This window comes from Balaenoptera acutorostrata, chromosome 14, assembly GCF_949987535.1.
Source record: "Balaenoptera acutorostrata chromosome 14, mBalAcu1.1, whole genome shotgun sequence".
In the NCBI taxonomy this organism is placed as follows: Eukaryota; Metazoa; Chordata; class Mammalia; order Artiodactyla; family Balaenopteridae; genus Balaenoptera; species Balaenoptera acutorostrata.
Genome location: NC_080077.1, coordinates 42793435 through 42807507, shown reverse-complemented (window position 1 = coordinate 42807507; position 14073 = coordinate 42793435). Strand labels below are relative to the sequence as shown.

The 14073-nt window shown below is 34.0% G+C and overlaps 1 protein-coding gene across 2 annotated transcripts in view; it reads right to left on the bottom strand.

The window, feature by feature from the left end:
• The window catches only part of MAN1A1 (mannosidase alpha class 1A member 1), a 168344-nt gene that overhangs the window by 16452 nt on the left and 137819 nt on the right, over positions 1-14073 (bottom strand). For both annotated transcript variants that reach the window (XM_007190772.3, XM_057528107.1), the window contains exon 9: positions 7272-7387. In XM_007190772.3, coding sequence (XP_007190834.2) covers positions 7272-7387 — 116 coding nt within the window. The remainder of the gene's footprint in view (positions 1-7271; positions 7388-14073) is intronic.

Below are 14073 nucleotides of genomic sequence, written 5' to 3'. Positions count from 1 at the left end.
TCAAAATAAATTACAAAGAAGTTCCAAGACTTTTAAAACAATGTTTGTGTGGCAAGGGGAAAATGTAAATAAATATAAAGGAGGAAAAAATAGTCTTTAGTGGCTCTAAAAATTGTTGTGTCAAGCCAACAGAGAATTGATTAGGAAAAAAGAGTACTGTATATTTTGTGATTTCATCCTTCTACATTTGAAAAAAATTAGTTGGCTGTGCCTATAGAATCCTAAATGCCTAATACATCACCTGCCCAGGTATCATTCACTCCAATGGACTTTCTTGCAGCATGAGCATCCACCACTATGGATTCTTAGTATGGCCTCCAGATGAGGCCATAACAGCCAGTTGAAAACTCAAAGTATTTCGTTATTAACACAACGAAAGAAAGCATGCCACTCTGGGATTAAATGATTTCCAAAATGCACTGGAAGCTAAAACTGATGGACTACATCTCCAGTAACTCAACTGTCTGGAACAGTATTGTAAGGGATCCTCTCTTTCATAATAATGATATTTTAAAGTACAAGCAATACAAAGAAACTTTACTATGTAACACATGACTACTTCTTAAAATCAGAAGTATAACTGTTCTAGCTTTGCTTTCTATGTTGAAAACACACAATGGATTGAAAGTGTTTTTACTATTAAGAGAAAGAGGAAACACTTTGACTTCATTTGCTCTTAATGGATTTTCCTGTCAATGGTTTGTCTAAATACAATATGCTAAAAGCTGTGTGGGTATAGTTCTCAAAACTGGAGGAAAATTATTTCAAAGAGTATTTTAAAGTTGCCTTTCCTGGAACATCAAGATCTTAGGGGGCCACTTTAAAATTAGAATAATTAAAATGTCTGCCAGGACTGTAATTAAAAATGACATAATGCAAACCATACTGTATGGAGAACTCCCTGGTTTAAAACCTGAAACCTCATAGGAATGAAGAAAAATAAACCTGAAGAGGCCATATGGACCATATCCTAGTATGCTTTTAATGTTTATCATGTCCTTTAAAGGCTGTGCGAAATGAAGGCCAATGTTCTAACTAAGGTGTCTGGTTCCTATATGTGAAAAAGTAAAGAGTTGTGTCTGCTCTACTTAGTGAAGTTCACTATTGACCTTGGAGGGAACCAATGTAATATTAAATCCAGTCAACTAGAGCAGTGCAAGTTGTATTTATATTTAAACAAATAAGTTGGTCTATTGTGAAATCACCCAGAATTCCTTTTAGGGACACTGATTTTAGAACAATGGCAACATCATTGGAATTACAAATATCCATTTTTTCCCCTATGAATTATTATTATTATTATTATTAAAAAATTTCTAATTTCATATCTAAACTATGTAAGAGGCTGAGCCCAACAGGACATCTCCCACATAAGGCCACTTCTCTAAGATTAGGATATGTAAGTTACCTACCTAACACACAGAAATAAACATAGAGAACTGGGAAAAGGGGGAGACAGAGAAATATGATCCAAATGAAGGAACAAGACATAGCCTCAGAAAAAGAACAAAACAAAGTAGAGATAAGCAATATACCTGATAAAGAGTTCAAGGTAATGATCATAAAGATGCTCACTGAACTCAAGAGAAGAATGGATAAATACAGTGAGAATTTCAACAACAAAGAGTTAGAAAATATAAGGAAGAAACAGAGCTGAGGAATACAATAACGGAAATTTAAAAAATATACTAGAAGGAATAAACAGTACGTTAGATAATACAGAGGAATGAATTAGTGATCTGGAAGACAGAGTAATAGAAATCACAAAAAGTTGAACAGAAAGGAGATAAAAAAAGAAATTAAAAAAATGAGGTTAATCTAAGAGATCTCTGGCACAACATCAAGCATACTAACATTTGCATTACAGGGTCCAAGGAGGAGAAGAGGGACAGGAAGGGACAGGGAACTTATCTGAAGAAACAACAGCTAAAAACTTACCTAACCTGGGAAAGGAAACAAACATCCAGGCCCAGGAAGCAAAGAAAGTCACAAACAAGACACACCAAGGCACATCATAATTAAAATGGTAAAAATTAAAGATAAAGACTCTTAAAAGCAGCAAGAGAAGGGCAACTAGTTACCTACAAGAAAACTCTCATGAAACTATCAGATGTCACCTCAGCAGAAACACTGCAGGCCAGAAAGGAGTGGCACAATATATCTAAAGTGATGAAAGGGAAAAGCCTATAACAAGGAATACTCTTCTTAGCAAAGTTATCATTCAGATTTGAAAGAGAGATAAAGAGTTTTACAAACAAGCAAAAGTTGAAAGAATTTAGCACCACTAAACTGGCTTTATAAGAAATGTTAAAGGGACTCCTCTAAGTAGAAAAGAAAAGGCCACAACTAGAAATATGAAAATTATGAGAGGAAAAACATCACTGGTAAAGACAAACAGATAGTAAAGGTAGTTGATCCACCACATAAAGCTAGTAAGAAGGTTAAAAGACAAAAGTAGTAAAAGCATATATATCCATAATAAGTAGTATGGATACACAAAACAAAAAGATGTAAAATATGACATCAAAAACATTACACGTGGTGGGGGAAATAAAAATGTAGAGTGGTTAGAACGTATTCAAGCTTAAGAGATCATCAACTTAAAATAATCATATATACATATGAATGATGTTCAATATGAACCTCTTGGTAATTACAAACCAAAAACCTATAATAGATACACACACTCAAAAAAGAGGAAGGAACACAACATAAAGCTAAAGATTGTAATCAAATCACAAGGGAAGAGAGCAAAAGAATAAGAAAGAAACGAAAAAGAACTATGAAAACAATGAACAAAATGGCAAAAAGTACATACGTATAATAATTATTTCAAGTGTAAATGGACTAAATGCTCTTATCAAAAGACACAGAGTGGCTGAATGGATGAAAAATCAAGGCCCATATAAATGGAAAAATCAAGACCCATATATATGCTGCCTACAAGAGACTCATTTCAGATCTAAAGGCACACAGACTGATAGATAAAAAAGGTTATTCCATGCAAATGGAAATGGAAAGAAATCTGGAAGCAATACCATATCAGACAAAATAGAATTGAAACAAAGACTGTAAAAAGAAACAAAAAAGGACATTACGTAATGATCAAGGGATCAATCCAAGATGAAGATATAATAATTGTAAATATATATGCTCCCAACATAAGACCACTTAAATACATAAGCAAATATTAACAGACATAAAAGGAGAAATTGACAGTAACACAATAATAGTAAGGGACTTAAACACCCCACTCACATCAATAGGCAGGTCATCCAGAAAGAAAATAAGGAAACACTGACCTTAAATGACACATTAGACCAAATAGACTTAATAAATAGATAATTTAAGAAAACTGAGATCGTATCAAGCAACTTTTCTCGCCACAATGCTATGAGACTATAAATAAACTACAAGAAAAAATGCAAAAAACAAACATGTGGAGGCTAAACAATACACTATTAACAACCAGTGGATCACTGAAGAAATCAAAGAAGAAATAAAAAAATACCTGGAGACAAGTGAAAATGTAATCACATTGATCTAAAATCTATGGGACACAGAAAAAGCAGTTCTAAGAGGGAAGTTTATAGCAATACAAGCCTACATCAGGAGACAAGAAAAATCTCAAATAAACAACCTAAACAACCTTTGGGTGTCCAAAGGAAACAGAAAAAGAACAAACAAAACCCAAAGTTAGTAGAGCAGAAATAAATAAAATAGAGACCAAAAAACCACAATAACAATAGAAAAGATCAAAGAAACTAAGATCTGGTTCTTTGAAAAGATAAACAAAATTGATAAACCTTTAGCCAGACTCATCAAGAAAAAAAGAGAGGGCCCAAATAAATAAATCAGAAATGAAAGAGGAGAAGTTAAAATGATACCATGGAAATAAAAAGGATCATAAGAGATTACTATGAACATTTATATGTCAATAAAATGGACAACCTAGAAGAAATGAAAAAATTCCTAGAAATATATAATCTCCTAAGATGGAACTGGAAATATCAATAGAAAATATTAATAGACCAATTACCAGTAAAAAAATTGAATCAGTAATAAAAAAAAAGTTCCAACAAACAAAAGTTTGGAATCAGTTGGCTTCATGGGTGAATTCTACCAAACATTTAGAGAAGAGTTAACACCTATTCTTCTCAAACTATTCCAAAAAACTGAAGAGGAAGGAATGCTTCTGAAATTCTATAAGGCCAGTTTTACCCTGATACCAAAACCAAAAAAAAAAAAAAAAAAATACAGGCCAATATCAGTGATAAACATAGATGATAAAATCCTCAACAAAATATTAGCAAACCAAATTCAACAATAAATGAAATGGATCATACACCATGATCAAGTGGGATTTATCTCAGGGATGCGAGGATGGTGTAGTATCTGCAAATCAATCAATGTGCTATACTACATTAACAAATTGGAGAATAAAACTCATATGATCATCTCAATAGATGTAGAAAAAGCTTTTGACAAAATTCAACATCCATTTATGATAAAAACTCTCAACAAAGTAGATACAGAGGGGATATACCTCAAGATAATTAAGCCCATATATGACAAACCTATAGCCAACGTCATAATAAATGATAAAAAGCTGAAAGCAACAAAATCAGGAACAAGGCAAGGATGCCCACTCCTGTCACTTTTATTCAACATAGTTTTGGAAGGCCTAGCCACAGCAAATAGACAAGAAAAAGAATAAAAGAAGTCCAAATTGGAAAGGAAAAAGTAAAACTGTCACTGTTTGCAGATGACATACTATATACAGAAAAATCCTACAGACACTACCAAAGTAGTAGGACTAATAAATAAATTCATTAAAATTGCAGGATACAAAATTAATACACAGGTATCTGTTGCATTTCTATACACTAATAACAGACTATAAGAAAGATAAATTAATAAAACAATCCCATTTACTGCATAAAATGTGTAAAATACCTAGGAATATATCTAACCAAAGAGGTAAAAGACTTGTACTCTGAAAAGTATAAGACATCAATGAAAGAAACTGAAGACAACACAAATGAGAAGATATACCATGGTCATGGATTGGAAGAATAAATATTGTTAAAATGACCAGACTACCCAAGGCAATCAACAGATTCAATGCAATCCCTATCAAAATACCAAAGACATTTCTTATAGAACCAGAACAAATAATTCTAAAATTTGTATAGAACCACAAAAGATCCCAAATAATCAAACCAATCTTGAGAAAGAAGAACAAAGCTGGAGGTATTAGTCTCTCTGCTTTCAAACTATACTACAAAGCTACAGTAATAAAAACCATACAGTACAGTCAGAAAAACAGACACATAGATCAATGGAACAGAATAGAGAGCCCAGAAATAAACCCATGCTTATATGATCAATTAATCTATGATAAAGGAGGAAAGAATATACAGTGAGAAAAAGATAGCCTCTTCAATAAATGGTGATGGGAAAACTGCACAGCTACATGCAAGAGAATCAAACTGGACTACTTTTTCACACCATATATAAAAATAAATTCAAAATTGATTAAAGATTTAAGTGTAGACCTGAAACTATAAAACTCCTACAAGAAAACACTGGCAGTGCACTCTTTTGACATTGGTCTTAGCAATATATATATATCTATATGTGTGTATATATATATCTATATATATCTATCTATAGATACATATATCTATATATTTTTTGATCTGTCTCCTCAGGGATGGAAAATAAAATAAAAAATAAACAAGTGAGATTACAACAAACTAAAAAGCTTTTGCACAGTGAAGGAAACTAACAAAAAAAAAAAGTGAAAAGGCCACCTACTAAATGGGAGAAGATATTTGAAAATATATCTGATATATATATCTGATATATCTGATAAGGGATTAATATCCAAAATACACAAAGAACTCATACAACTCAACAAATAACCAGATTAAAATGGACAGAAGACCTGAATAGACATTTTTCCAAAGAAGATGGAAGGCAGAGAGATGGCTAACAGACACATGAAAAGATGCTCAAGATCACTAATCATCAGGGAAATGCAAATGAAAATCACAATGAGATAACATCTCATACCTGTCAGAATGGCTATCATCACAGACAACAAATAACATGTGTTGGTGAGGATATGAAGAAAAGGGAATCCTTGTGCACTATTTTGGGATTGTAAATTGGTGCAGCCACTATAAAACTGCCATACGATCCAGTGATTTCACTTTAGGGTATTTATCTGAAGAAAACAAAAACACTAATCTGGAAAGATATATGCACCTGCATGTTCACTGCTGCATTTTTTCCCCCTGGCCAAGATATAGAAGCAACCTGAGTGTTCAAATGGGTGGTTGCCAGAGGGGAGGGGGATGAGGGAGCAGGAGAAATAAGTGAAGAGGATTAAGAGGTACAAACCTCCAATTATAAAATAAGCCACAGGGATGCAATATACAGCATAAGGAATATGGTCAATAATATTGTAATAACTTTGTATGGGGACAGATGGTTACTAGACTCATTGTGGTGATAATTTCATAACATATACAAATGTCAGATCACTATATAGTATACCTGAAACTAACATAATATCATACATCAACTACATTTCACTTAAAAAAAAACTATTTAAACTAACACAACATTGTTAATATAAAAAAAAATTTTTTTAAAAACTAGTTAAGGAAACAAACACTACATAAAGTATCTATCTAACACACTACTTAGTACACAGAAGGTAATTCAAATATTTGTTCACTCTCATTCCTCCTCCATCACAAAGGACCTTTGAAAACTATTAATAATCTTCGATTAAATATTAGTTTGGTTAGTTCAGATATTTATTTGAAAGTACTATTTATCTCTGGAGGTAAGTTTACTTCAAAGGGAGGTAGCCATTAGGATTGTCTGTAATCTTGGGCAATTTTAACTTCCTCAATTTTTAGAATATATAATATATTCAGGATTTTTTCCTCTCCATAATTTTAAGTGTGACTCTAATAGGAAACTCATACTTGTTGAAGAAAAATACCTCTTTTTCAGACGTGTGAATCTTAACTGAGGTTTGAACCATGAAAAAAACTTTTAACTGCCCTATTAGAACTAAACATTATCAAGTATGATTATTATTGTTATAATTATATTAGCACATATTGAACTCTACCTAACTGGAAACATTTTGTAACCCACTCAGGCAGTATTCCATTTTTTTCATTAAAGCTTGATTAATATGCAAGTTATAAGTTAGTTGAGTGGCAACGATGATTTAAATTTGGGTTTACCTTAATAGCATCGAAATACATCTTCTTAGCTTGTAGATCTGTCTTGTCAGACATTAACCATGCCTTTAGCAAATATTCATAAAAGCTGTCTCCAAGTCCTCCAACTGATACATGATCTGCAAAGAGAGGGAAATGAATTTTAGACTGATTCAGACTTTAATTCAGATAATGCAGTAAAATCATATTAGTAACTAGGATGCAAAACCGTTAAGTCAACTGCAACTCAATGTTACATTTAAATTCCAACAAATCTCTTGTTTTCAGAAAGATATTCTGAAATGAGCAGATGTGCTGTTAACTAATGTGATATACTTTAAATAATTACCAATGTAGTATTGTAAACATGGAGATAAAAAATATATAATCAACCCTAATTCTATTTTTACTGTTTCTTTAGTAAAAATACCAAATTAAAATGTTTTACCATATATATTCAAATATATTTTTAATTGCTTTATCTCTCAATAATAAACTATGTCAAAGCTATGAGTATCATCAAATCTTTAAAAAAAAAAAAACTGGCTTGCAATATAACCAGAAGCTCCTCAGCTTCTTGTATTATAATTTTTATTATTTGATAGGTTTTGTAGTGTTATCAATCTGAAGGGTCAAAATCCTTTGAGAGAGGTAAGAAAGAAGACAGGGCAGGAGAAGTTTTTCTTTTTAATACAGTCACCCCTCCATATCTGTAGGTTCCCCATCAGTAGATTCAATCAACTGTGGATTGAAAATATGATAAAAAAATTCAAGGAAGTTCCAAAAAGCAAAAATTCAACTTGCCATGCACAGCCAAATTCTATTTACATGGCATTTACATTGTATTTACAGAGCATTTACACTGTATTAGGTATTATAAATAATCTAGAGATGATTTAAAGTATCTGGAGGATATGCATAGGTTATATGCAAATACTAGGCCATTTTACATAAGGGACTTGAGCATACATGAATTTTGGTATCCCTGGGGTCCTGGAACCAATCCCCTGCAGATAGAGAGGAATCAATATACTCCATTCCTACAGTCCCCCTCCTCTGTCATTTATTATGCCAGATCCACTACATATTTATATTACTGCTATACAAACAGTCTTTGACTTATAGGTAGGTAATCCTCATTAAAAGTGAGAAAACTGAGGTTTAGAGGGGCTAAATGAGATTATAACATTGGTAGGTGCCAGCTAACTCTTCAGCCCACACAGGGTCTCAAACTTGGAATCACTTGCTCCCTAACATATAACACTAAATGTACATATTCTTTTGCCTACTGCTTGAATCAATACTGTTTACTTTTCAAGCATATTTACCTACAAAAACAGAGACATACTCTCTTTGAAATATCATTCCTAGAATTCATAGAGAATTTGTGCGTTAATAAGGTAGTCTTATTTGGGAAATTTGCATTTGAAGTTTCATAACTCGAAACTAACTTTATGTATCTATTAAAAAAATAAAACCTTTATTAGTTGATTTAGTTACACAAAAGTAAATTGGTTTTTATAGTACTATCAAGACAATTTTCTCCTGAGTCCCACCCAACAACTCCACTTGGACATGGGGACCTAAAATTGAACACAGGTTAAAAGTGAATGCATTATCTTTTCCTCCTCAACCTTATCTTAGCCTTGGTCCCTATCTCACCAGTGGCGCCATTATCCTGCCAAGTCTGCACAAGTCAGACATCAAATAGTCATTCTTTACCTCTTCTCTCCTTCACTCCCATATTCAATGAGTTACTGAACTCTACTCATTTTACCGCCAATGTATCTCTTAAGTGCATCTACTCCTTCCTGTCCTCACTAATGTGATTCTGGCCCAAGCTACCACTGTGCCCTGCCTGAGTCTGCAATGGCAAATTATCTGGTCTCCTGCACTGTGATAGCATCTTGCTATTTAAACTTATTAAAATTAAAAAAAAAATCAGTTCCTCAGCCACACTAGTGCTCATACATGTGGCCTGTGGCTACTGCACTGAAGAGGGAAGATACAGAACATTTCCATCATCACACGAAGTTCTGATGGCAGTGCCACTCCAATCTATTTCCCACATTAATGAATGCCAGAGCAACCCTTTTAACATGGGAATCAGATCAGCCCTTACTTGAAGGCTTCAATGATGGAGACTCAAAGCCTGGGTCTCTGGAGACCTGGGAGGCCCTGTATGACCTCAATCTTCTCTATATTATCAGTTCTGCTCTATTTGCTCTCTGCCCTCTTGCTATATGGTCCCTCTTTTGGTTTCTCAAAACCATCAGGCTCCTTCCCACCTCAGGGATTCTAAAGGCATTGTTCTCTCTGTCTGAAGCGCGCTCCCTGATTCCTTACCCCTTCATTTAGTAATCCTGACTCATATTTCATATCTGATGCCCACTAAGTTCTCTCATTATACACTTTCTGATCGCACGCGTGTACCACACCTCACCTGCACTTTCATAAGATGGTGAAATTTTTTTTGTCTCCTTCATAAGATTATGATCCAGGAGGGCAGGGACCAGACCTATGATGTTTCCCAGTCCACATCAGCTCCTAAAAAGCATCTTGCACATAGTAGGTACTCAGTAAAAAACTGATGAACAAAGCAAAATTCTTTTAAGTCAGTCTTATTAAGGACTACACCTATGAAGCCCAGAAGGGCTATATTTTTAAGTAAATATGTGATTTTCTTTTGCAGGAAGTCCAGAATTACAGTTTTAATTTTAATGTAAAATTAGTATTTTTATAATTGTAAGGCTGATCCTTAAAAGAGCAGTTTGAAGTGACCTTTACAATTTCCTAAATAAATGGCCACAGAAACCTCTGACATTTACAAACTAAATAGACTAAGTACTATCCCATCGATAATAAGCCCTGTTGTTACAAACATGACTGCAGGAGACAAATGCAAGAGATGTGTGGTAAAGCAAATCACGTCCAGTTACTGTCAAAATAACGGGGACTAAATAAGTAATAGGAAATGATGGCCATGCTCCAGACATGTCCTTTAGAGTTAAAGCAATGAGAGTTGAAAACTAACAGCCAGAAGCAGCTTCATTTTCTTCTCCCTTGGGTTATGATTCTATAATGAAGGAAGAAGCAAGCTCGGGCATTTGGTGATTTTTTAAAAAAGGAAAAGGGTTTACATATTTGTTTTAATTAATGTTGCTAAGTGCTGGTTAATTTTCTATTTTCCTACCTATAAAATTTTTATATTTGGAAAGAATCAAAATAAAGGAACACCAAAGAACATAAAGGAGAAACAAGAAAAGGTCTTTTTGATAATTTAGCATATCACTCACTAAGCTTCTCCCATGTCTGGATGACTATTTGTGTTGGCAACAAAGTCCTGTGTAAATATCTCAGTGGCTGTAAGAGAGAACATGCCTGATTTTATCAGCAGGAAAGGACTGTCTACTTCTAGAAAGAACATATGTGGTATTCTTATTCCCAAATGCTCTAAACATAATGTGTATAATAGCTACTCAAATATTATGTTCTTTTATAAAAGGGGTAATGTATTCTTTTCTTTTCTATAAAAGGGGTAATGTATTCTTTTCTTTTCAGTAGGATTAGGTCACATAAAAGGATTCCTAATACTTAAAAAGAGAAAAAAAATATCAAAAGAATCAAGACAAAAAGGATTAAATACTCAGCATCTTCACTTTTTAATTTTATAGACTTCATCTGAATCTGAACTTCTCTCCTCAAAGCAATCCCCCAATGATACTAGTACCACCATATTTTATAGATACACACACACACACATAACGTTGCTATGTTAACTGAAGAAGGGTGATAATTGTTCTGTTTATAAGACATGGAGCCCCATATTTGGCCTCAACAGTCAAGAGATATTATCATTGACCAGGACCGGATGTTGCCTCTCAGCCACAATTGAGGAGCAGGAGACAAATTGTTCAGAGAGGAAAAACAGAACCATTATTAAAAGCAGAGGCAGAAAAAGTCAGATTGGATACGGACTGCATGAGTATTCACAAAATTCAAGTAAGCTCCTACTAGCTGGAAGATACTATGTGCTGAGTTAACAAATATGGCGAAGTCACTGTCCTCAAAAGTTTTGGATCCATAGGAAGATGGGTATGTATATGAATCATTAGGAAAAGACTGTGATAGGAACGTACACAAAGTGTTGGGACAGAAGAGGAAGAAGGGGGCGGGCAGAGGAGGAGTGGGTGCTAACAATTTCCAACCAGTGTCTTCAAGAAAGCCACCTAGAAGAAATGGAGATTGAGCTGGTTCTTGGTAGAGTTAGAAGTGCAGTAAAAGGGCTGAGGAAACAGCACAAGCCAAGACCTGGATATGGCCAAGCAGACCTTGATTAAAGAATAAAAAAAAGTGTGTCTTCCTTGTGGCTGGAACACAGGATGGGGGTGGGGGAAGAGAGACGGGGGACTCATGAACCCTATTTGTTTTTCCATCAGGAATTGGCCCATAAACAATCCAATTACAAAGGGCCCTTTGTACCAGGAAGCATGGCCAAATACGTAGTGTATTGGTGACCCAGAAGGTGAAGCTGGCATGTTCCAGAACAACTGACTCTTTTTGTCCCTCTTCATAGTGACTTCTAAATCCTATATCACAGGAAGAAAAAAGTAAATCATAGAGACTTTTTTTCAACTTTTGAAATCTTTCGTGAGAAGGAGAACTCTAAAAACGCTTGTCCTTTCAGAGAATCGTATCTAGTTATCTTGAACTCAGAAAGCTACTCAGGTTCTATTTTATCCCAAATACTATAGTGGCCCTCACACTTTTTAGCCTCAGCACCCTTTTACACTCTCAAAAACGAATAAGCACCCTAAAGAACTTGTTTATGTAATATCCATCAATATTTACCATATTGGAAATTAAAACAGAATTTAAAATATTTTATTAATTTATTTAAAGTAATAATATACCCATTATATTAATATATAGATTTTTCATAAGAATATGTTACATTTTACAAAACAAAAATAATTAGTGGGAAGACTGATACCATTTTACATTTTTGCAAATCTCTTTAATGTTTGCTGTACTAGAAGACAATTGGATTTTCATATCTGCTCTACATTCAATCTGCTGCTATATGTTGTTCTGGCTGAAACATATGAAGAAAATTCAGCCTCACACATTTATACAGTTGGAAAGCAAAGAGTATTCTGATAGTCTTTTCAGATAATTGTGGGTAATTTTTCTTTGGTACTACAACAAAACTTGACAAGTGATCAAAGTTTTTTGACAGTTGCAATGTGGAGTTAGAAACCACATCGATTAATTTTTGTACTATTACATTAAAATCCACTGGGCCATCTTGCACTTTGAATGCACTTTTTCTCACACATGATTTTATAGCAGCATGCATTGGTCATTTGGAAAATATTGGTTCACTGAATTATGCACATCTTCCAGATGTTGATACATTTGATTATACAACATTGAAAAACCATATTTGTTAATATCATCACCAATCTCAGCAGAAGAGTCTTTTAGTGTTGGTGAAAGACATTAAGCTTATGGTGGCAATGTGCAAGTTTTTCAAAATTCTAATTTTCATTTAGAAGCTCAAGTTTTACCTTTGGCACAGATACTGTTAGTTTTCCTGGAAGCAACGTGCTCATTTTTGCGACCACGTCTATCAATTACCCATCTGAATAACCAGTTTGTCTTCGGTAGTTCTTTCAAGTAAAAATGGTGATTTGTGAAACAACATGCGGCTAGTTCAGCTTGCAACTCAATCACACGAGTGCTTTTCTATGAGGCAACCACTATTTTTCATCATGCAGCAGAAACACCTTAAGCGTCCTTTCCATTTAATCATACAGAATATTACAATGATGTGCACTCAATGATTGAGATTTACTAGAATCAGTAAATTTTTTGCTTCATTAAGAGCATTCATGAGTGAAACTGGCATCTTTTTATTTGTTATCTGCAGTGAAGGATATGACCACAGGTATATCTCATTTTATTGCCCTTTGCAGATACTTCGTTTTATAAAAATTGAAAGTTTGTGACAACCCTGCATTGAGCAAGTCTATCAGCATCATTTTCCCAACACAATTTGCTCACTTTGTGTCTCTGTGTCACAGTTTGAAAATTTTCACGATATTTCTTTTTCATTACTATTATTTTTTTATGGTCATATGTGATCAGTGACCTTTGATATTACTATGACTTACTGAAGGCTCAGAAGATGGCTAGCATCTTTTAGCAATAAAGTATTTTTACATTAAAGTATATACAGTGTTTTTTAGACATACTACTACTGCATACTTAATGGACTACAGTATAGGGTAAACATAACTTTTATATGCACTGGGAAATAAAAAAGAATGTGTGACTAGCTTTATTGTGATATTTGATTTATCGCAGTGGCCTGGAACTGAACCCACAATGTTTCTGAGGTATGCCTGGTGTTAGTACTATCTAGTATCTCTGCCATGGCTATCACTATGGCTTCAGCAGTTTTGTCCACCATTGCTTTTGCAATGTAACTGCAACTGTCAGCACAGTAAAAAAGGCAGAAAGTCTTAGTGTTATTATAAAAATAGCTTTGATTTTGTAGATCCCCTGAGAGATTTCAGGGACATCTAGTGATCTGCAGACCACACTTAGGTTAAGTGGCAACCTTGACCATGGTGTTGTGGTCTCAATGCTAGGGCCTTCCATAGACATTACTAACACAGACATAGATTTTAGCACATTTTTTCTACTACATTATTCTTTAAGAAAAATACTTCTAAAGTAACAGTGAGGCATAATCATCTAGGAATATCATATTTAAATATAAAGAAAAAAACTCAAATTAGAGTAAAATTTCAAGACGTTG